Source organism: Pleurodeles waltl, chromosome 2_1, assembly GCF_031143425.1.
Source record: "Pleurodeles waltl isolate 20211129_DDA chromosome 2_1, aPleWal1.hap1.20221129, whole genome shotgun sequence".
Lineage (NCBI taxonomy): Eukaryota > Metazoa > Chordata > Amphibia > Caudata > Salamandridae > Pleurodeles > Pleurodeles waltl.
Genome location: NC_090438.1, coordinates 674,695,218 through 674,720,660, shown reverse-complemented (window position 1 = coordinate 674,720,660; position 25,443 = coordinate 674,695,218). Strand labels below are relative to the sequence as shown.

General features: G+C 40.4%; 1 protein-coding gene across 3 annotated transcripts in view; it reads right to left on the bottom strand.

Moving 5' to 3' along the window:
• PIEZO2 (piezo type mechanosensitive ion channel component 2) overlaps window positions 1–25,443 on the bottom strand; it is a 1,085,167-nt gene that overhangs the window by 256,728 nt on the left and 802,996 nt on the right. For all 3 annotated transcript variants that reach the window (XM_069216450.1, XM_069216468.1, XM_069216460.1), the window contains 5 exons: window positions 24,818–24,932; window positions 22,528–22,733; window positions 13,261–13,409; window positions 12,371–12,544; window positions 3,494–3,708 (listed from right to left, as the gene is read on the bottom strand). In XM_069216450.1, the coding sequence (XP_069072551.1) occupies window positions 3,494–3,708; window positions 12,371–12,544; window positions 13,261–13,409; window positions 22,528–22,733; window positions 24,818–24,932 (859 nt within the window). The remainder of the gene's footprint in view (window positions 1–3,493; window positions 3,709–12,370; window positions 12,545–13,260; window positions 13,410–22,527; window positions 22,734–24,817; window positions 24,933–25,443) is intronic.

Genomic DNA, 25,443 nt, shown 5'->3' with positions numbered 1-25,443 from the left:
GATAAACCACTTCTGGTGACCAATAACCAAATTCCTTAGTACCAGAGGCACATTCCTTTTTGAGTTTGTTAGGGTCTAAAACTTAAACCCTGTTTTCCTTTAACCATCACTCAATTCCATTCCCACATCACGCCCTCCAACCCCCGAACCTAACTTTATGCTTGCCCAGATTTAGTAACCTCATTCCCCTCACCTTGGCCCAAACACTTCTCACTCGTTTGTGGTCCCATATACCCCTTATATCTCCTTCAACTCCATTGTCCTTATCCTCATTCAACAAAGCTATTTATGTCTACAGCTTTTTCCATCTAGTTAACACCATGCTAAGTGTGTATTGCACCCCTGCCACTCTCAGAAGGCACTTCAGAGACTTCTGACGCTGTACCCTGCTTCGAGATGCTCCACTGTTGGATAGGACAGCTGCTAGAAACCACTGACTTTGGTTAACTACCAAGTTTCTAATCCCTTGAATTCCTCTCTGCTCCTCCTACACAGAGCAAATATCATGGGCGATTGTTTGCTGACTGCAACAGGTTTGCTTATTGAAGCTACATTAAGCCATAAGCAATGTCTAGGGTCTAACAGCACATTAATGTGATGTGCTATGTAGCCCATCCAGGTTGAACTCTGAGCATTTAATATTGCTGGTTGTTTAATACTAATCCTATTGGACTGCACCCTGTTTCTGGGTGAATTCCTTGGGCATTTACTACGGCTGATGGGAAATTGCTTAGTTCTCTGCTGCTTCTGGATGACCTCTTCAGACCATATACTATGGCTGAATGTATAATATCCATTCCTATGGGTTGTTCCAAGATGAAGTATTCAGAGCATATACTAACAGGTCAAACAATGACCAACCTTTATGAGTTGCTCTTCTACAATTGAACACAATTTGGGCCCCCACTTTTTAGTCTGTTATTCCTGCTCTGCAACAAATCAGTGATTACCAGAAGAACTCTCTCTGATTTCACATCAGCTGTAATTCTGTGACTCAGTTCTGACCTAATGTTCTTGTTTCCTGTATCATACTGAAGCACTAACACTCAAGCCCAGTGCTTGGTTCTACTTTGTGTGATTACTCATTGTGTTACTGTTGCTGTATATTGGGCCATTAATACTCTGAGGACCCTTCCTGCTCACGTATTTCATTTTATGTGCACTTACTTTCTTCTGAATAAAGTTAGATGGGCTGGTTACAGTGACCACTGTCAGCTGACCACTGCCACATTTGTCAGCTGCCTGCGACCATCACATTAGTCAGGAGTGGACTGCCTCAACCTTGAACCTTTAGGTCTTTAAAGGTTGTACTTAGTGCTTCTCCTGCATTGGACTTCTGATTACTTTGCTTCATCAAGGAAGAATATTTCTCTTGATATTCGGTGTCATATCCAATTACAGTTTACTCACAGTTCTCATCTATGTGTGTGCATGTCCTCAAAAGGTATTGATGTTATTGAGAACCACAATAAAAAATGCTAGAGCAAAGGCTCCAAAATCTCGTGTCCTTTTGGAAATCTGCCTTTGCAATGCCCTAAAATGTCAGAAATATGAATATATTATAACTCCCTTTGTAGGACTTTAGGAGAGAGTGGATTTAATGTTTAAGTTTCAACTGCAAATGTAAATGATTACACATATTGTAGGAATATAGATTTATTTGCTTGCAAGGATCTGTTCATTGATGACAGCTTTTGCAATTTCTAACCACTGCAAGTAGCAGGCATTTGTGACACTCTGAATGGACCTAGCCCTTTCTGCAGGGTCACCCAAGATGTTTGGCTTCCTTTACTGAATCTGGTTTTCTTGGCTTTTAGGACTGTGTTCCAATGAATCAGTGGTAAAGTACACTTAATTCACTTGTAAGACCCTAGTATATAGTGCTACTTGTACCCAGGGCCTCTAAAATCATTGCTATTAGTAGGCTAGTGCACTAATTATACCACCCAACATGAAAACATGTTTCAGGCCTGCCATTGCGCCCTTTAGTGCAGTATTAAACTGCTATTTCGATCTGGCAAAATCAACCTTTTGCGAGACCTAAACCTTTAATTTTTAATACTTATATGTCAACCCTGAGGTAGGCTCCAAAGGCTCAGAGAGCATGGTGCATAGCATTTAAAACGTAGGATGTGTGTGTTTACATTTCACATGTCCTGACAGTGAAAAACTTCTAAAGTCGTGTTTTACTGTTGTAAGATCTATCTCTCCGCTAGACTAGCACTGCTTTACTTTATTACCTTTTTTAAGTTTTAACTTAAAAATTGTGTGTAGTTGGTTTTTGTGTAACTATGCAAAACGTTGGAAACATAATGTAAAATAAAGAAAAATGCAAATAAGACATTCAGTGCAAACCTGGCATTCAGTCCATTTTGGACTCAAGGATGCATTTCACACTAAAATATACAGCAAAAGCAGCTGCTCACATTCTGTTTGTTCATGTTGTTCCCATGCTTCTACAACAGGATTTTTACCCAAACGGACTTGAAATTACACCACATGACTTAATGTGATGATTTCAGGAATTCTGCGTAACGAACATAATGCAAAATGCCAGAAATTACACAAGTTAATGCCAGCATAATGAAAATGTGCCCGGACCTAATAGAAACGCCCTGATAAAACGGCAACAAAGAAGCCCACACAGGGAACTTGTAATATGTGTAAATATATCCCCGGGCACACATTGCAAATTTACTTTGTCAGACATTGCATTTGCAGCACTGACACAGTTTAGACTTGTAGAAATGCAATTGACATTGACAATAGGGCAAATGTTCTAAGAATCTTTATTTGGGTATTTGTGTGGTCTGAATCGTACACCTTATGTTGTCTAAACAAAAAGTTGGTATTTCCCGTGTGATACATCATCTTTAAGATCTGAAATTAAAAAGAAAATCCTAGAATATTGGTAAATGTTAATTATTAAATTATTACAATTGCATGTTTTTCAAGGCCAAAAATAAAATATTTCCACACAAAAAGAGGATTCCTAGTAAGAATTTGGCAAGACTGTCTCTGCCCCTCTATGTATTGCCAATAAATGTTTAGTGTTATTGAACTAGTCAAGCATTTACAAGAACGTAATAGCAAGCATGGAGTTTTGTACAGGGCCAGACTAGGAGCTAAAAGCAGCCATGGTAAAAAAGTTCAAACCAGTCCTCAATCTGCCCTTCTGTCTTTCTCTCTTTCTTCCCTCTCTTTCTCTTTCCTAATGCCGTGTTGTGCGCCTGCATCCCCAGTGAGCTTACAGAGTCTTGGACACAGTGGTGTTCCAGAGTCTTAAAAACTTGCCACCAATTGCTCGGCCCCCAGGGAAATGACTGAAGGCTTAAATGGCCAATCCGACACTGGTTTTGTAGCCTTTACAGCTGGTAAACTTGTTCATAAATCATACTATATTGCTGCAGAACTTTTGAGAATGGGTACAGTTGAAGGCTGGTATGAATGGACATCATTTCAGGAATCACATTTCCCATATTTTGTACTTTACCCGAAGACTCTTCTTCCTCTGATTCATCCTCGACCCCTTCCTCTTCCTCATCTGTTTCATCTTTTCCTTTCTCGTCTTCTTCATTCCCTCGGTCCTCATCGCCCTCATTTCCGTCACTCGATTTCTCCTCCACTTTAGCTTCGCCCTCCTTTTCAAGGTTAGCATTCAAGTTCATCATGGTTATGTCGGCCAAGCTGCCATCTTGATTCACAAGTCTGTTAGTAGAGAGTGGCTACATCAGTTCACTGGACAATAGAACTTCATAGACTTTTTGGAACAGGTATGGCAATATGTTTGTACCCCCAACCAATAACTCAACCCGAGTGCAATGCCCAATTGGCAAGGTTAACCCTTACAAACCTTCGCCCAATACTGAAAGAACTCAGGTGTTTATTAGCAAGCATTTTCAGCTTAAGCTTATGTAAACAGATTTAGATAGAAAGGCATTAACACTCAAACTTGACATTTTCTCATTAGAAGAGAAGATCGTCAGAGTTTAAGACGAAGAAGCATGAAATGACAGCGTGTCGGAAGAACAGCATTTCATGACTTCGCAGGACTTACTCATTTTGCTGAATGGGTATTTTTTTCTTGATGCTGCTCAAAGTCATTGAAACAGAAAGAAATAAAAAATGGGAGAGTGAGAAGAGAGACGAATCACAAAAGAGTGTTACACAACTAAACACATCATGCTACACAACAGTTTTCAATGAATGCCTGTAACAGCATCTGTGGCACGAATTCTGGGCACAGATGCTTAGAGCATGTCATTGCAGAATTAACAACTAACAGTGGCAAAAAGCAAAGCTATGGGATCAGAGTAAGGAGAAATTGAAGAACACTGGCAGAAAAGAAGATGGCACAGCTTAGGTGCAAGCAGTCATGCTGTGTACACATATGAACAGTTGTGACTTTCTTATGTTATACCTAAGGACCATTTAAGAATTCCTAACTATACATATGATGGACGTAAAAGCAAGGTTCAATGTGGCATGTCCAGTTCAGTTGTAAGGATGTGTTCCCTTGTACACGAAAGATGTCTATCCTAAGAGATCAAGCTCATATAAATATGGTATAAATAGTAACATTAAATTTCTGTTGTACGCTGACTTCTGTCATATGACTCAGTGCACATTTTCATTGTTTTTTGACTAACAATGACTTTAATTCGTCCGACCGCACTGCTCAAAAGTTTCAAAACAGCACAAATGCAACAGTGAGAATATCTACATTATTATCCTAAATATTATATATTTCCTTTCATTTTCTACATGATTTACAAAATTAGGTTAAGATTAATTTGTACTTGCAAGGTACTATTTTTGTTGTCAGCCTGCTTCTTTACACACCCGTGGCTTCCATGGATGAATGTTTTCATTAGAATGTACTCTGCTAATCTCTAGAAACCCTTACCCTGGACAAGGATAGGCAGCAGATATGCCTGCTCTTGTCTCACAAAGTTACCACCATGTTTTTGCTCAATTCAATTCTTCGCTAAACTCGGTCACTTATCCTTTTTTTGTGTAAACATCACATGATAGCTTCATATTTGCCTATTTTGACAATTTAAACTTCTTTCGTGTCACCCAAAAGGATCAGCTGGTTTGTCATGTCAGGGAAAATACAGTGTGTGGCGCAATGAAAAAATACTATCAGTGTGGCAAAACCACCTGAGTTGGCAAGAGGGTTCGTGAATGAGTAAAAGTGAAATACGGCTTAATAGCCTTCAGTCGTAGAATAGCCCCAGGTACTGCAGGAGTTGTGGGCTTCTTCAGGTTATGCTATGCCTTTACAAAATTGACATATGAATCTAACAGACTGGAAATAACCGAGTGTGATCATGCCCAATGCCGAGCAACATTTGGACTAGAATAATAACATCAAGACCCTCTGTCAAGGGCACATAGGTTAAAGGCAATTCTGGCATTTGGTTGTTGTGCTCGTTACACAATTGTTCCATTACTAGCACATGTAACTAATGCAATTCAATTGATGTTGAGTGTCATTGGTTTATATTTGACAAACCAAAGATATCTTTGATTTTGGTCAAATAGTATCTATTTGGGCCAAACATTTGAGCATTTAATCGTATGTTTTAATCTCCTTCCTGTAAATTTGAACATTTGTAAATAATTAAAACAATCGAAGAATCTACATATTATTAGATGACAGCCCGAAAGACACTGAAATTGGATTCAGGACTTTAGTAGGTGATGTTTTAAAATTTGTTTGATTTGTTTCGTCTGTGTAAACATTTAAGGCACAGATGTCAACCGTGCAGCTGCGGTCATGAATGGTAGCTTTTATCACTAAATATGTTACTGCTTTCTGTCTACTTTCAGACACACTGGTATGACCATCACTTAAAATTGTGCCTCGAAATGTTCTAAAATCTTAAGGGTAGCAGCACTGATTATCACAAGCATTAAGTAACTCGCTCTGAATCTATGTTTTAGATATTTCCTGATATATTTCATATTAACTAAATGAGCCAAGATGCCTCGATATGAGAATTATATATCTTTTGTCTTTGTTTGTGGGAAGACAGCAATTAGTTGCCAAAACTGATTATACCCTTACTAAGAAAATATATGATTTATAGTAAATTATATTTTTACATTATATATATTTTTTTATCACTAAGCACAATGCTCTATGTTGGAGCCATTTTAAGATATGTTTTGTTTCTTAAACATCGTAGAACTGAAGAGACAAAGTGGAGAATAAAAGGCCAAAGACTGCAATTAAGAAATCTATTATTGTGATTGAAAACTTACTATTGGCCAGTTACTGTTCAACACTGGACATGGAGAATGTCACACAAAGATGAACATCCAATGAAATATCTCTATTGTAGGAGGGAGTTCCGTTACATAGCCTGAAACCATGCTGACAAGGGTCCATGCTGTAGGCTAACAGCAACAGCAAATGCAAGGTCATTAGGGTCAGCTCAACACAGGTAGAGCCTTCAATTTAACATAGTCGAATGTGGGGGCACGGGCAATATAGCTGACAGCACACATATGAAATATAGTTCTTTTTTTTAGACCTCTGCACGGGAAACCATTGAGATAATGACACTTCAAAATACTTAGGGCTTGATCCACAGAGGTAAACTTACACTTTTGTGTAAGTTTACTATTTTTTTTTTTTATTCACAAACTACGAGTTTAATTTTACTAATGGTAATTTCACCACTGCAGAGTCTCTGCACTTATGGCGGAGACTCCACACAAAGGAAGTTACACCTGTCCAATCTTTTATGTGCTGAGCTCTCCGTCTCAAGTGCACAGTAGCCATAGTTGGAAAAATTAATATTAGCAAAAAATAAACTCGTAGTTTGTGAATACAAAAAAGGAAACTTACAGAAAAGTGTAACTTTCCCTTTGTGAATCAGGCCGCTAGTGTCTGAATAATCGTTTTAGATTAATAACAAGGACTGAGTTAGCACATCATACAACATGCGGCTCTCTGACCCTACAAACCATTGTTCATGATGCCTACTAAAACCAAAGTTGCTTCTACTAAGATTAACTGCACCAGCCCTTAACATTTGCATGGAATGTAGTACTAAGATGTATGACTAAAATATTATCCTTTCCTGAAGCAATCCATAGTCTAATACAAACATTAAAGAAATTGGATGAAAAGCCTCAAGAAAGGCAAGGTACATGCATGTTATCGATTCAACTTCTCTCAACCCAGATAGCGGGGTTGATTGCTCACTTGCAGTGGACAGATGATATTGAAACGGGTATTTAATGGGTTGGGACATACTTCTTAAAGTTTTGTCATCAACATATTTATATTGAAACTATAATCTCACATGTGCGCTTTTTAATCTGATGTGTTGAGGCACAGGATCTGAAGGAAGCAAATGGTCAAAGCATAATTGTGAGGATTCCCTTGCTATGTTTCACTAGGATTAAGACATCCTGTTTAGGGCTCTTTCTTCTATATGAAACCAATATTTTGTAATGACCTGATCACAAATCATACTTCATGGAAATATTATTGTCATTGTGCTTGTTGAGGGATCCATGGGACTCTGACTCATAATTAACTTCTCAAAATGTGATGGTGAAAGGTGTGTGGCTCAGCCTACTGTCCAATAAGCTTACAGCATTTGGTTGCTCACCTCCTTTTGAATTACATTCAAAGTGTTACTGATAATGAACGGAGCCTGATACCTACTTAACCTCTGCCGTCTGAATGGGTAACACTGTTCATTCTGTTTCACTTATGGAGCCCATCCCACAGTGCAGAAAGGCAGAGGAGAGAGCAGAGAACATGGCAGCTAATTTGGTAACTCACCTTTGAAATGTTATGTCATACCGAATATCAGAAAAATGTGTCGAAATTCTTTATTATTGTAGTATAAGGCTGATCAGTATCACAAATATGTGGTGTAACCATATTTTGACATTCTATTATCATTTCCACATAGGATTTAGTTGAATGAAGCCAGAGTGCTCAACTTTCTTAAGGTTCTTGTGCCACAATTGGTGTGTTAGGACTCTGAAGTAGTCATTGGCACTGTGAAGGCATTAAAGTGTCTGATGTAAATACAAGTGTACTAAAAACATAAAAATACCCTACAGTTACCCGACAATAGGAACTGACCATCCCTACCTCTTAAATTCAGTCCAAGTTTAACTTTGTGTATTGAACAGTTTGTTAACATTTGATGCAGACTAAATATAGACTATAGTTACTTTGAAGCTGCACATTGAAAATATTGCGGGTCAATCTGCTAACATGAGAACTCAGACACCCATTACTTCAGTGAACATTTTTTTATGTGATACTTGCCTAACCTTGTAGGTGGCATTAAACTTGGCTTGGAGTCCCATGTGATGAGTGAATTAAAAATATTTGAAGGGTCACAAACATGTTAGAATTTGAAACATTGTGTTGAATTTAAAACCATTAACTGTCTCCAAAATAAAATTGACATGCCCATTTTAATGCTTGTTTTAGCAAAATGTAGAAGTTTCTGTTGGGTAAGGTGTGCACAAAGAAAGCATAATTTAAAAAATAGAAAGGTTAAATACCCACCTATTTATTATTAGATAAACACGACCATTGACTTTGGCATGGCTACGAGATGAGAGATGAAAGCACAAGAACACATGCAATGGAAAATGTGTTAAAGAGAGAGAAAAAAAGGAAAGTGTTAAGTAGAAATGAATGTCACAACATCTAGAAGCACACACATAGTCACAATGATCTATCCAGCCTAGAAGGCAAGTACACCAATACAATGAGTAAAAGCCAGGAAGCACAAACACAAGAGACAGCCTGCAGCCGGTACATGAGAAGGGTCAAAGATGGTTGAGTATTCAATGGTTAGTGATTGTCAGTGAGATTAGAAAGCTCAAGTATCTGGGCAAATATATGTTGCTGTGCACTATGCTTTGGATCTTTCAATCTATATTTAGTAGTCCTTTACATTTGGTACAGGTGACAGGCGCTGTGAGTATCAATAGGTTTATCAGCAGATCTTTCCTAGGAATAGCTACTGTACAAACTATAGACTTTCAACTCATGGTTTACGACTCACAGGTACCAGTGCATACACAAAGGTGCAAAACATACTAGTCAATTGACAGCCAGTGGGAGAATGGTAAGGAGGGTAACATAGCACAGTGTTAAATAATGAAGTCGTCTATTCGTATTTCAAATGTATATTTATTTTTCTTGCCTGTTCTGTGGTAAATATAGAAACATATTTCCCCCAATGAAGCATCATTTAGTGACACATGGTTCATCTGGTTTAGCAGTATATGTAGTATTGGTTGTTGAATTTCGCAGAGTACATTGCATTTAACGAGTGTTGATCCATGTATTAGATACGTCAGATCAGATGGACATTCATAGACTTTTTACTAAAAATCTTAAAATTGTGTTTCTTAATTTCATAACAAAATAGTGTAATTTGAGGTAAGTTGTATGTTTGGTTGTATACTTCCCACAAGTTCTGCAAGCATTTGGCCACCTTTCTTTAGATCCATATTAAATATTTTCACCAGTAGGAGTACATAGTGCATGTTTCAATCATTCTTGTGAGCATCCAGGGCATTGTCAACAGTCTATCCGAAGTTTGGTCTGAGCAAGATGTAATTATAGTTTGAACCAATTCCAGGTGTAGGTAAAATACACCAGACTGAAGAAGGAGAGGGCCAAACTCTTAAAAAGAGAATTGGTTAGTTAGTAAAGGGGACAAGAGAAATAATTATGGCTACTTGTATGGATAGAAGCTTATGGGCCTCATGAGGAAAGTAGTGGAGGCAGATGTGGGGTAAAACAAAAAGTGTTCTTAAGGCAAGGGGGTCACTTAGCATTAGAAACAATGCAGTAAATGGGAGCTCAAAAGAGCAGAAATAAGTTGTTCTGTGACCAGATACCCTTAGATCCTGCGCCTTTGTTCCATCACAAGCCAATGACCAATGTTTCATGATCTTTTGTGAATTGGAAGCTGGTCACTGGAGATACTTGGAGGAGCTGTGCTAATGAGCCTCTACAGGATATACCAAGGTATGTAACCCAGTACTGTGACAATGCATTATCTGGCGAGCCCTGTGCACCATGTTTCCTTGACGTATGCATAGGAGACAGCTCCTAATGTAACTGACTTTCCAAAATGATGATTTCAGGTTCCTCACTTATGCTGCCCACAGTGGTAGGCCTGAATTATACCTTCTGTTTGCAGGTAACTCTTCCATACAATAGCCAGTTGTAGTGTAGAAATGAAAAACTGATTTGCATTGTTTTAGAGTTTTGTGAATCATTTGGTGTCTGTGAAAGGCCAGGGAAACAACTTAATTTCTATTGAAATAAATAGGTTCAAATATTTGAAGTGAAAAAGCACAAGGTACATTTGCACTTATAACTGCAGGAACTATAATTTGCCTGGCATTTCTGTGTGCTTACAACTGAAAAAAACAGGAAGCTGAGATACCAGCTGACTGCCTATCAAATTAGCCTTCTAAAAACCTTAATGTGAAATGTGGACAAGTTTAAGCCTTATCACAAAATGAAATAAGGGAATGAGTATGTATGCAGTCGTACACTGACTCCCCATGATCATGTCTTGAGTGTAAGATGGCTGGCAACCATGCTGCATTATGATGATGGACACATAGCAGTGCATGGAATAAACTCATATAAGATTTCCACTGTCCGCGGTATTCATATGTCTTTCTCATGCAAACGTGGTTTGTGACAGATATGGGTGACAAAACTGGTGGAAGCAATGCTAAGTCCTTATGCCTCAAGTTCTCTGATAATGCAGTACTGAATGATAGGTGATTTCATGCAGATGTCACAGCACTCAAATTATCACCTGTCTGAAGCATATGTCTCAATGACAATGTTAAATGTGATAAAGTGGGCATTCAGAGTACATGAATGATGTAGTCACAGTAAGCATCTACAGCTTAACCTGACTGCTACTCACAATCTGGTTCCACAAACAGAATTGTGGCAGAAAAAAACACAGAATACTGATGTGGGATAAGAAACAATATCACCATAAATTACTGATGCAACATATATAATTTTCATTGACAGTTCCACCTAATAGAACCACTTTTTGCTCCTAATGTATTAACTTCTTTGGATTACCGTTTCAATCAAATTGGCCTACGTGGTGTGATCCACAGATCACAAAATATTGACTTTTATCTACAAAACAAACGGCAGCTTTGCAAAAATGGAACCATTGATAAGTTAAATAGAAAGCACTGACTGCGGAACTGCAGTAGCAATAAAGACCGATATCTGAAGTCGCGCCTTGACCCTTTGATGGGAAACAGGTAGAGTTTCCTCTGATCGAGCTTCTCATACCTTAAATAATACTTTTTCATATTATATTTTCACTTACTGATTTGCCACAAATGGGAAAGATCAAGCTGGTTAGAGTCTCTACCAAATGCACAATTTTCACAAGCACACACACACACGCAGTTTAGATCACTATTATCCAGGAGCTGCCACAGTACCGTTTCTCTAACATTATCTTGCACTGTTGTTATGTTTGATACATTACTTGAAACCAGTACATATCTGCTTAAGGTAGCTTTCTTGGGCTCCAAAAATGTGGTCTGCTGCAGCCATATCCTTTCACTAAAAACTGACTAATGGACATAAGACTAAGAAGGGAGGCTCAAATAATAATTAGAGGGATCAAATCCAGCTGGACATCATGTTATATGTAAATGAAAAGAAACCACGTTTTACTTGTTGCTAAAGGAAACACAGTGCAAATCATGTCATGACTTATTACCATTATTAATTTGGAATTTCATTTCCATACTCATGCTTGTTCACATGTAACATGACAATAGAAGATGTTGATGGTTTCTGCCTACACAGTAAATACGCTATTAAAAGACATGCTTTAAATTGTCCAAAATCTCTTGGACCAACCAAAATGTTTTTTTCGAACAAATAGATGTTTCCTACTCTTGAAAATTCAAGAATATGTCACAAACAGAACATGAGTAAGATGCAATCACTCCCGAAAAAGCTTGGTCATTCTTGTCATTCATGGACCATTTGCATCAGCACTCTATTTACAACAGAAATCAGCCCACCCCAGAATGGCAGTAGATCGCGGTATCTAATAACTGCCATTGAAATCGAGCTCAAACAAACACCTGATGTCTTGGAGTAGAAAGTGATATGTAAGAGCTGCCTTTGTACCCAAGAAACAGTCCCACGCAAACAGTCATTAGAAGAAACAGGAGTGAACTTTCAACACATGTGATACTCACCCAGTCCTTCTTCAGTTTCCTTTAAAAGATTGATACATCAGTATATTCGAGGAGAGAATTTGTGTTAATAACTGAAGAGCAACTTTTAGTTTCCTATTACCTGTAAATGGTGCTGTCCTGTTTGCTGGTTACAGACTTTAGATCTGTGAGCTGGAGGAAGCGGTCGTGAAAATAATGAAGGTGTAAAATGCACACCAGAAGGAAGGAGGTTGGGATAAAGATACGTGTGAAGAGATCAGCCACTGTAAAGGTTTCAAGACCGAGATCTGCCAGTCTGAAAAAAAGAAATAACAACGTGAAGTGATTAAAATCTCTATTATCACAGCTATGAAGGCACATTTGCATATTTCATAATCAGAATAAACCCTAGTGAAACTATTCAAGGAGCAAGTTCAGCTTTGGAGCACCTTCATAGTCACAGATTTCAATCCTGCCTGGGCAGTTCAGTCTCTTATTCTTCCCAGATCAAGAATGGACCAATTACAACTGGTATTCATCTGGATGCAAATCAGGTTTACTGTGTCCTATGTAAATTTAAACTATTAATAACAGAGAGGCCCCCTGCCTCCACCATCTCCCTATGAGGAGATTGAGGCATTCCCGAATGTTTTTTTCAACCTAAAAAGGAGCCTGCACAATAGGGTCTATCCAGACTTTTATTCATTGACTGCCGAGTTTACCGCAGCTGAATGCATACCCGGAAGTGCAAGGTTGATTCAAACCTGTTCCCTTGTAATTAAAGTCCAATATTACACTGCTCGAGGAAGCAATCGCCTTCCAGTGCAGTGCACTACTATCAGTTACATAACAACAACTCAAATACCTGGAAATTGAAACAAGACCCCACAAAATGCAAAATGGAGAGATACGTATTCTTTTGAACTGGTTGAATGTATGATTGGACCGAACCCATAACATGTCAGTATTTCAAAAAACAAATATTAAACTTATCAATCAGATAAACTGAAAAACACGGACCCAAATACTCACTTATCCTTGTCCAACCCTGTCATGTTCATCCAAAGTGGAGGAAATGACTTGAATTGATATGTGTAGATGAAGACAAGCACCAGCATAGTGTAAACAACCACAGACATCCAAAAGTATTTTAGAATTCGTCTCCACCATTCATAGTGGACCTGAAACCATGAAAGTAAAGCAGTCACGTATCTCAATACAGTATCATCGACCAATACATACATTGCATGATACCCTTTTTAAACAGAGACGTCCTCGTTCTAATCCAGCTGGAAATCCTGCTTTGGGCGTAAATTTTGCTCTTAAACTGGGATTCCAAAACGGGAGATAACTACTGCAAACAACATGTTCTGTCCACTCATTTCTGTGACGAAAAATGCATCATTTACAGTTTCATGCCTAAGATCATGAGAAAAACACCTCAGGCAGAGACCCACCTCACGGTTAAAGTGGTGCAGGAATCTCTCCCCCAACGGTGGGTGGAGTGACTGACTGTAGGGGATTTACTTGCACGCAAGGGGTGCCTTCAGGGAACACACTAACTGTTCCACTTCGAGATGGCACACCATCAGTGCACCTCCTTATAACTTATTTGCCCTTGTGAACATGTCTGTAATGCGACACAGGCACAATGATAAAGGGTTCCCTCATTTGCAAGAAGCAATACCCCCGTGCCAATGAGAAATGCCTTCTAGTGACTGCACAGGCACAAGATGTGCGCTAATGCAATCAATATTACAGTCGGGATCGCACTAGCATTTGTGGTCATTTCTATAACACTACAGTGTCCCATGCGTGCAAACAAGCGTACACACCTTTTTCACACAGGGCCACTTTGTATAATGCATCTACAGGCGCTTTTGATAGCTTTCTTGCTACATTTAGACTTGCTTAACCTAACCATGTTGTCATGCCAACATGTCTAAAGTTCTGGACTTTTATTTATCTAATCACTTATAGTATTTGCTTACTTTGATTGAACCAATTTGACTAATGACGACCTGCACAAATCGGTGATCTGCAACATGTGCAACAAGTGCTGACTCTTGCTTCGGAAGTGTGCTTTACCTCCAGTTTCTTCATTGCTTTTCTCCTTGTTAATCTGCTATTTCTTTTATTTTACTCCCTGTCAATCTGCTTTTCTTTCATTTTGTATTCCTCTTGTTTTCTTCTGCTTTTCTACTTTGTTAATCTGCTTTTCCCTCGTTGTCTATTGCTTTTCTCCTTGATTTTCTACATGTATATCTGATTTTTTGTCATTGTCTATTGCTTTTCTCCTTGTTAATCTGCTTTTCTCTGTTTTTCGATTGCTTTTCTCCATGTTCGTTTCCTCTCCTGCTCCTCTGCCACCCATTTTCCTGTCGGCCTCCTGTTTTTCCTGCCTCCCACGAATGACCGCCCACAACCCCCTAGCTGCCCTCCCTCCTTCCTTCTCCCAGGACCAACCTAATGGAGGCTGCAGTGCGGCAATGTGCCAAAGGCAAGGCTGTCAGAGCCCGTCTGTGCCTGGACTGTGCCTAGCAACAGGACCCCTGGTTCCCGGTCTAGCCGCGGTTACGACGTCGCCACCCTCTATGCCCTGAACACCGGATGCACAAGTGAACACTGCTGCCACACCGCACCTCACTCTATGGTAGGATCGTTCTCCTGCACCAGATACACCCTCTATTTCACCAACATGCCCACCAGCAGACCACAAAGCACCATGCCGACCTCTTGCCACACCACACCAGAAGGGACCCACTGACTTCACTGCCTACTCCTCAACACATGCTTAGTGTGCACGCACCCCACCGAACTATGAGACCTCATCACCACCCTCGAAACCAACATTGTCTTCCTGACAAGACTTGGCTCAAACCAACCTCCACCCAAGACATCGGGACAGTGATCCCCGGCAGATACAAAATCACTCACAAGCACTGCACCAAAATGCTGGGAGGAGGAATAGCCACCATCGACAAAGAGGCCATACAGTGCACCACCACTGACAGCACCACCACCACCCCCATGGAACACTCAACTTTAAGCTTCAAATGGACAAGACAGTCATCAGAGGCACCCTCACATAGTGACTCCCATGCCTGAGCTTCAGCTTCTGCAACATCATCGCAGACTTCATGGTGCCTCTAGCCCTTGTCTCCAAGGACTGCATCTTCCTCAGTGTCCTCAACTTCCACGTAGATGACCAAGCTAAGACAACAACACCACCTACTTTCACAACAGTATGAGCAGCCTCAGACTGACCCAGACTGTCCACAACCCCACACACACCTCAGGACACATGCTGGACTGCATATTCACCTCCAGCAACCGCATCAAATACAGCCACATCACAGAACTCACATGGAACAATCACTCCATCATCCACTTCAGCATCTCCAGCACCTGCACTGCCATCCCCAAGATGGCGAGCACACCCCATCACAGTTGGAGGAAAATTTCAGGGCCAGCTAGACAGACACCCTTGTCACCTCTTAACCAGCAATCATCACCAACCTGGAACAGGTAATCAATAATTTCAATTTCTGGATCTCAAACTGTATTGACAGAATCACCCCCATCAAGAGCAACCAACAGAGTAGATCCTCCAAAATGTCCAGCTGGTACATCCAAGAACTTAGATCAGCGAAGCACAACAGCAAAGAGCTGGAGAGGAAATCGCGTGCCAGCAAAAACACCTTAGACAGAGCAGCCTTCAAGTCCTCCCTCAACATCTACCATCACCTGCAAGAAAGAAGACAGCCCTGGCTGCACGCATCAATACTAATGCCAACAATGGCAAAGAACTCTTCAACATCATTAAGTTATTCTCCAACCCTGCTGCCAGTGAAAACCCACGCTCGCAGGATCTGAGTGACAGCCTCACTGACTTAATCCATGACAAGATTGTGACCATATACAGAAGCTTCAATTGCCATCCTACACCTGCAGACTTCCTCAACAGAACCACCATCAACGCACCTGAAACGCAACACTGACTGACCACCTGGAACCACCGATCCTCTCAGGACAGCACTTTCATAATGAAAACCATCAACTTCAGAGCTCTCACAGAACCATGCCCACATTAGATCTTCAACTTCGGAAACCAAAGGATCAGCCAGGAACTCACTACCCTGCTCATACCCCAGATTCCACTGCAAACTTCCCCAGTGGCTGAAAACATGCCAATGTCAGACTGTTTCTCAAAAAACGCACTGTCGGCCCCAGAGAACTCAAAAACTGCTGTCCAATCTCCCGGCTTACATTCCCAGACAAGGCACTGGAGAAGACTATCAACAGGCAACTCACAACATACCTGGAGCAGAACCAGCTGCTCAAAACCTCACAATCGTGCTTCCGCAGCAACCATAGCACTGAGACCTCCCTCATTACAGCCACTGATGACAATCCTCCTCGACTGAGGAGAAGCAGCAGCCCTGATCCTCCTTGACCTTTCAACAGCCTTCAACACCGTATTCCCCCACACCATGATCAAAAAACTCCACCACATTGGCATTCAAGGGGATGCACTCAGTTGGATCACTTTTTTTTTCCTGACCGGCAGAACACAGAGGGACCACCTTTCAACTCTGAACTCAAGGATACCATCTGGGGTGTCCCCTAGGGCTCATATCTGTGCCCCATGCTTTCCAGCGCATATATGACCCCACTGGCCAACATCGTCAGAGCTCATGGTCTCAACATATTGTTCTATGCAGATGGCACCCAACTCATTCTCTCACTTACTGATGACTTCACCACCACTAGGACCAATTTCCACATACGTAAGACAAGCATAACAGAATAGAATAAGAACAATTGCCTGAAGCTGAACATCGACAAGACAGCAGTCCTGATCTTTGGCAACAACAACAACACATGGAACAACTCCTGGTTGTCATCAAACCTAGGACCCACACCCGATGACCATGCCAGGAACCTCGGAATCATCATTAACAAGCTCACCATGAAATCACAGATAAACGATATGTCCTCTGCCTGCTTCCTCACCCTGCGCATGTTACTTAAGATCTTCAAGTGGCTACCCTCACACATGAGACACACCATGCCCTAATCAACAGCTGACTGGACTAAGAAAACATAAGGAATTACCGCACACCTCCTAAAGAGACTCCGGACCATAGAAAACACTACAGCCAGACTCATCCTCGACCGCCCTGAACGGACCCACATCACACCCCCACCTCAGGCATCTCCACTGGCTCCCCATACAGAAGAGATGGCAATTCAAACTACTGACCCATGCACACAAGGCTCTACAGAACCAAGGACCGGTCTTCATCGAGCATCGCCTGAGCATCCACCAACCATTGAGAAGACTATGCTCCACCTCCCTATCACTTGCTACACTCCACGCATTTACCAAAGCCGAAGTGGAGGGTGCTCCTTCTCCTACAGAGCACCAAAAGCCTGCAACAGCTTGCCCACACAGCACTGGACCATCAGCTCACAGGGCCCTCAAAACCTGGCTGTTGAGTATTCCAGGAACGGAAGCACCTGGATACTCAATCGGGTTATTAGCAGCATTTTATAAATCCTGTCTCATTAACTGATTGATTGATTGACTTTAGGAACAGGTGCCCATTTTAACTTTGTGATACAGAGTGGCAAAGAGTGATTACACCCACCTAGCCATGTGAATCTTTAACCTTGGCATTTACAAGCTGAGAATCCTGACTTCGCATAACTTCCGAAGGTGAAGTTAAAGTCTAATCAGCCTGACTGAAAATATCAGCACCAGGGATTTCAGTTGATGGGTCATTCTGGAGTAAGAAATAATTTTGGCAGCCTCAGCAGGCTACAATCTGCAGCTCTCCCTTAGTCACATGTGAAAGAGGTGCCAAAGAGATTCATGATATGATCTGGGAGTGGGAAAGGCTGTGCACTCCATTCCAGGGAAGAGACATACATGGCTCACCACAAAGGGGGACTCGGTGGGATTTCGGAGGCATTTCCTGTGTCAGGAGAGGACAATGGGAGCAGTAGAGAAGTAGCACTAGCCCCCATATTGCCCTCATCAGCCCCTCACATCAAACATTTCCAACATGAACAGGTTTGCAAACACTGTGCACTAAGTACAAAGGTCAGATGATATCAACATGAATTCTACTCTCATACCATATTTGTACAGGTACCATATTTGTGCATGGACCAAAATCCATAGGACAGGCCTTAAAAGTTCTATCATGTAGAATATAGTGCGTATATTTTCACATACAGTAAAATTACGAGCATGTAAAGAACTATACAGAAGATCATAAAGGTTTGTACATTAGAATATGGGATGGAATGAAATTAAGCATGGATGAGAATAGACCTCTTTTTAATGCACTCCATCCCTACATCAAGTCTATCATGACATAAGGGTAATGTAAGGGAAGGCAAGACTTTTGGATAATCACGCCCAATAAGGAATAACACATGTGTGTAACATGTGTTGGCCAAACCCATTTCACAATTCTTAAAATTGTACAAGTTGCTTTTTCCCCAGCCTGAGAATGGTCACCATACACTGCACACAGAAAATTAATTATTCATTAAGCAAGTTAAAAAACTTTACTCGCACTCATGTTGGCTAGTGCTTCAAGTGCATCTTCAATATTTGTATTTTTTTCATCTGCCTTTCGAAATTTTGGTTTATACATAACACACATAAAATAATCTAAACATGAGCACATACTGAGATTCACAACTAGAGATAACTGATTTACACTTCATCAAAAATCCCAAAAGGAGACTTATCCATAGATCCCCTTTAGACAGGTGGATACAAATACCAGAGGTAAATGTGTATGTTTGAATGCAATACATGGCTGGTTAAACACAGAGCAATAGAGGGAACATTGAAACCTGACCTGCATATTTGTGCTCTGTTATAAGAAGTCAATGAATCTTTTATAGTTTAATCCTTTCTTTGCCCCAAAGCTAGCGTCAATACATGTGCTTCTGAAGTATGACTTGATTTAATTTTACTGGCCTTCCAACTTTTGAACATTTCATCAGCACTACTTCAAGAAGGCTTGACACTCAAGTCAAAGTAATGGGAAAATACACTTAAAAGATATTTCAAGGCAATCCATTTGTTGGACTTTTTTGCTTATGCAGGGTCATCCCCAATCTTTTTGCCACCTGCCTCCTATTTTTTCTGACCTGTTGCTGTTGTTTTTTTAACTCTGAGCACTTAACCACTGCTAACCAGTGATAAAGTGCATATGCTTTCTGTGTAAATTGTATTGGCAATTGGCTTATCCATGATTGGCATATTTGATTTATTAGTAAGTCCCTAGTACAGTGCACTAGAGGTACCCAGGGCCTGTAAATCAAATGCTACTAGTGGGCCTGCAGCACTGGTTGTGCCACCCACATAAGTAGCTCTGTAATCATGTCTCAGACCTGCCACTGCAGTGTCTGTGTGTGCAGTCTTTACTGTACATTCGACTTGGCAAGTGTACCCACTTGCCAGGCCTAAACCTCCCCTTTTTTTACATGTCAGACACCCCTAAGGTAGGCCATAGGTAGCCCCAAGGGAAGGGTGCAGTGTATGGTTAAGGTAGGACATATAGTAATGTGTTTTATATGTCCTGACAGTGAAATATTGCTAAATTCGTTTTTCACTGTTGCAAGGCCTGTCCCTCTCATAGGTTAACATGGGGGCTACCTTTAAATCTGATTAAAGTGTAGATTCCCTTTGGGAGCGGATGGACATGTGGAGTTTGGGGTCTTTGAGCTCACAATTTAAAAATACATCTTTTAGTAAAGTTGATTTTAAGATTGTGTGTTTGAAAATGCCACTTTTAGAAAGTGAGCATTTTCTTGCTTATACCATTTCTGTGACTCTGCCTGTTTGTGGATTCCCTGTCTGGGTCAGTTTGACAGTTGGGCTGGTTGCACCTCATACTAGACAGTGACACAAAGGGAGCTGGGGTGTAGCCTGCATATCCTGATGAGCCATCTGTGCTAGGAGGGAGGGGAGGAGTGGTCACTCACACCTGAAAGGGCTGTGCCTGCCCTCACACAAAGCAGTCCCCAACCCCCTGGTGAGTGTCTGGGGCCTGGCCTGGGCAAGGCAGGATTTCACATTCCAAAGAGACTTTACTTTGAAGTAGGGCTACTTCAAAGGAGAAATTGGGTATAAAAAGGGCACCCAAAACCACAGACTTTAGAAACACTTCTGGAACCAAGAGGGACCTCTGCCTGGATAAGAGCTGAATAGCTGAGGAAGAAGAGCTGCCCTGCCTGTGACTGTGCTTTGTGGAGCTATCCTGCAGTTGCTGCTTCTGCCAGAGTAAGAGAGCAAAGACTGGACTTTGTGTGCCTTCCATCTTGAGAAGAAATCTCCAAGGGCTTGATCTAGAGCTTGCCTCCTGTTGTTTGAAGTCTCAGGGACAGCAAAGACTTCTCTCTGCCAGCACCTGGAGTCTCTGGAGAGAATCCTACTCTGCCCTATGGTGCCCATCTAGTTCCTGGGACCCTGACAGGAGAAGCTGGCATCCTAAAGACAAGAAAATCCACGCACAGAGCACAGTGTGGGGAAAAGATTGATGCGAGTCCGATCTGCGGCTGAAAAAACGACACGCCGCCGGCTCCGCAGCTGAGAAACGATGCTCGCAGGAAACACGACTGAACAATCGACGCACGGAGCAGGAGAAACGATGCGCAGCATCGCTGACAGAGACTGGGAGATCACAACCTGCGCTGCGGGATTTTCGGATCATCGTGCGGCTGGATTTTCAACTCATATACCGCCGTGCGGAGTTATTTTTGATGCACACCCGCCTGTGCAGGGTTATTTTTGACGTGCACCAGGTACATTTTCACTCTAGCAGCGCTAGTGTGTGTTTAAAACTACAGTACTTAAAGACTCTTTTTGCATTTTTACTGATAACTTGACTTGTGTATAGTGGATTTTTGTCGTTTTTTTTAGATAAATATTTCCTATTTTTCTAAACTGGTGTTATGTCATTTTGTAGTGTTTTCACTAAGTTACTGTGTGTGTTGGTACAAATGCTTTACACCTAGCACTCTGAAGTTAAGCCTACTGCTCTGCCAAGCTACCAGGGGGGTAAGCAGAGGTTATCTGAGGGTGATTCTCTTTTACCCTGACTAGAGTGAGGGTCCTTGCTTGAACAGGGGGTAACCTGACTGTCAACGAAAGACCCCATTTCTAACACCATTTATTACCTTATCAGGGAGATAAGCCTTGCAATCGTGAACACCACATTTAGCAGTATTTCACTACCAGGACATGTAAAATACACCAGTACGTGTCCTACCTTTTAAATATATTGCACCCTGTCCATGGGGTTGCCTTAGGCCTACTTTAGGGGTGACCTACATGTAGCAAAAGAGAAGGTTTGGGCCTGACAAGTAGGTGCACTTGCCAGGTCAAAATGGCAGTGTAATACTGCACCTACTGACACTGCATTGGCAGGTCTGAGGCTTGTTTACAGGGCTCCTCATGTGGGTGGCACAATGAGTGCCGCAGGCCCACTAGTAGCATTTGATTTACAGGCTCTGGGCAAACATAGTGAACTTTATTAGGGACTTACTAGTAAATCAATTATGCCAATCATGGAGAAAACAATCATCAGTACATTTTGGACAGATGTCACTTGCACTTTAGCACTGGTAAAGTGCTTTAAAGCCAGCAAAATGAAAATCATCACAGGATCAAAACAGGAGATTAGAAGCAAAATGAAAAGAGAAACTACAGCAAGAGTTGACAGGTCTTACAGGGTAAAAGTGTGTTTATTAACTCCTGACATTCGTTATAACATTTTCTAATAGTGAAACAAAAACACTGGAACTACTACTTTTGAAACAAAATGATATTACCCAGCAAGTTCATTTTCGTCAGACAACTTGCTAAGCAGTATGATGTGGGAAAAGACAGTGGTCGCCTATAAAGAGCAGCAGGAATTACAGAAAACCATGAGTGGGGCACCTGAGTAACCATTGGATTAGTTATATCTTCAGAGAAATCCAGTCATAAACTGTTGAAGAGCACACTATTTTATTTTCAAATTATTGCTCTTCATAAGATTCTATTTTCCTATGACATCCATCTAGGAACAGTTACAATACGATCTAAAAGCATAAGGTGCAGACATGGATAAAAGTTTAGAAACATTCAATGCAAAGACAAATGAACAAATATAACAGCCTCATAGGATCTGTAACAAATATTGCCTGCTGTGCAGCAACACACCATCTACATTTCTTTATTTTGCAAAACAGTATTCATGTTGTAGAATAAATAAATTCCATCAGTACCTGATACAGGGCCACGCAGAACAGGAACAGCATCATGTATATAATCTTGTACATGACAATTCTACCTTCAAAGCTGACAAAGAAGAACATGCCTCCACAGACATAAATCCAATACTTGATGAACATGGCCATCACAAGGTTCCCAAGGACCTTCATGATGTCCTTGTCCTCTCCTTCTTCATCTTCTAACGCTGGTAACTCCTCCTCTGTAAGAGCAAGCACAATCAAATAATAGATTCATTGAAGAGAAACTGTCATATTGGGGTAAGCCATCAATAAATAGGACCCTCATTATGATTTAACTTTAATAGAGGTATTATTTTCCTCATTCTGTAAATAATATTACATCATGTGAGGTATTACTGGGTACAATAAATACCTCACATTCTGCAATTTTCATTTGGAAATGAGGCATACACGTGGAATCATTATTAACACTAAACTGTCTGTTTCTGACCATTTTCCCACAATAAATTTCAGCTGGTTTGGCTAGCTGAAATCTGTCAGGGGAAAATTCAGTAGAAATGGAGTTTAACACAAAACTTGAAATTCTGATCACTATGCAAATCTTGCACAGCGACTGTAGTGCTCCCCAAATGTAGAATCAATCAGCACCTGTAACAATGTATTATAATGGAAACAGGATGTCATTACCAAAAGTGGGACATACTTTGTGCCTGCTGTAGAGCTGAGTGATTAGGGTAACATTTTCCACTTTCTTGAGGAAGTGCTAAATCTGGAGGAGAATCCACTGGGAAAATGTCCTCATTAGTACTACACTTATATGGAGGAAATGCTGCCTTTAGATTTAGTATTTCCTTCAAACAAGGAGGATTTTCCTTTATCACCAGGCCATGTATACATATTATGTGGGTTGGACTGCTTGTCACAGGAGTGATTTGAAGAACAAATTGGAAAATAGGACGGAAAGGCAAAATCTGGAATAAATGATAAGAATGGATGGAAAAATAGCAATTGTAGAAGCTAAATAGATGATACTTTGTTATTAAATATGTCAATTAGTGCCTCTAGAATTGTGCACCAGTAGCATTTAAGATCAAGGATTTATAAGAAAAATTTTCATTAGGGTGAAAAATACATAGTTAACAACCATTAAAGGTCAGCAAAAATTAACTAAATGTAAATATTGATCGTTCAAAGTGCATTGATGCCCGATCTGTGAACTTCAAACTAAATACTAATATTTTCAGTAGGGTATTCAGTTTGCAGGTCCTTTACAATATAAAGCCATTTCAGAATGCCTGTCACACTTAATTAGAAGCCAAGATGGAGATACTCTGGCAGGACTGAATGTAGACTCTGAAAATCAATATTTAGCATTTACCTTCTCTTTCTAGTCAGACAGTACTACACTAATCCAAATACTTTATTATTGGCTCAGTCCATGAGGAGAAGATGATCTACACAAGAAGCTTTGCTTTACATCATTTGTTTCAATGCTTTATCAGACTATTGTCTGTCTGAAGAACATCAGCAATGTTAAAGTAAATTGCTGCATTCTCTTTATAATATCCAATGTTTTGACAGTATTGCCAGTAGTTTAGAGATACAAAACCATGTACTTCACTGAATTTTAAAGTAAAAGTCCCAGCCGACACATTTTTGTCTGTTCAATGAATACACCAATGTCATTTTAGTTTTAAAGTGTAACTTGTATCTTTTTTCACCTTTAACAGTTGAACGTTTACTCTTGTTAGCCACTATCATTCTCTCCCCTTACTACTAGCTCAGACATTTCAACTGAAAGGGAGGCACGTGTTACATTGATAATTTATGTGCAGTATTCACTCCAATATAAAAATGCATACAGAAACACAGAGACGTGGGCACACACACACAGTAACAAGTAATGCTAAATGGGCTGGATGCCTTTTTGTGACTAGAATTGTTCTAACTAGTTTCACTAAACCATATAAATGTTCGTGATATCCCTAAATATTTTCGGTTGAATCACCCAGGAGGAGAATTGACACAAACATCTTGTCTAGCATCCAAGGGTTTAAAGGACCATGACTGACAATCAGCAATATCCAGAAAACAAGAGTGTGCTGCGAACATGTTTTGTCTTTTTTAGAAATATTGTAACTCCTGAAACACTAACGTGCAGACCTTTGTGATAATGCATTAATCACCAATTATGTTGAAATTAACAATTTGAAGAAGTTCAATATTACAAACGTCAGGATAGATAACATGTGGCGTGTGCCATTGGCATGCGGATGGTTATGATATTATGCTATCAAATTAACCCAATTTCTAAAAAATATACCTTTCTCCTCACTGCCAACTTTGACCTCTGATAACATTGCTTCTTTTATCTTCAATGCTTTCTGCTCTGTGAGGTGTTGCCGGAGCAAGAGCCAGAAAGTAATGGTGAAAACAATCTGAAAAGATAAAAATAAATGTCTCAATAATTATTCTCCACACCTAGTGAACTACTCAGCCCTGCAAATGTATCTCTGTTTGCAGATTCTTCAAACCACTTCTTTGAATTATTTAAAAGGCACTGATAAAGATGGCTGACTCTGTCACGCTTTTGTATTTCGGTACAGTGTCTTTTAAATGGTTTCGATCAAAGGTGACCAAAATGGTAAGAAAACAAATGATAACATTTTAAAAGTATGCCAAACTGCATCAATGACCAATTTTGTTTTAAGCAAAAACTCCAAAAATTACACAGTTATAAATATTTGAAGTGCATGCTGATCGCTCAAAATATTAACTAATACATTAAAAGGCTCTTTTTCTGTAGATGACATCTTTGCACAGTAAGGTGAATGTATTCCTTAATACTTTATGGCCCTCAATGACACTTTAATAGAGTCAGATATACTCGATATATCACAAACCTACAAATCCAGGACAATTAGATAAACTGGATAAACCACAAACCTA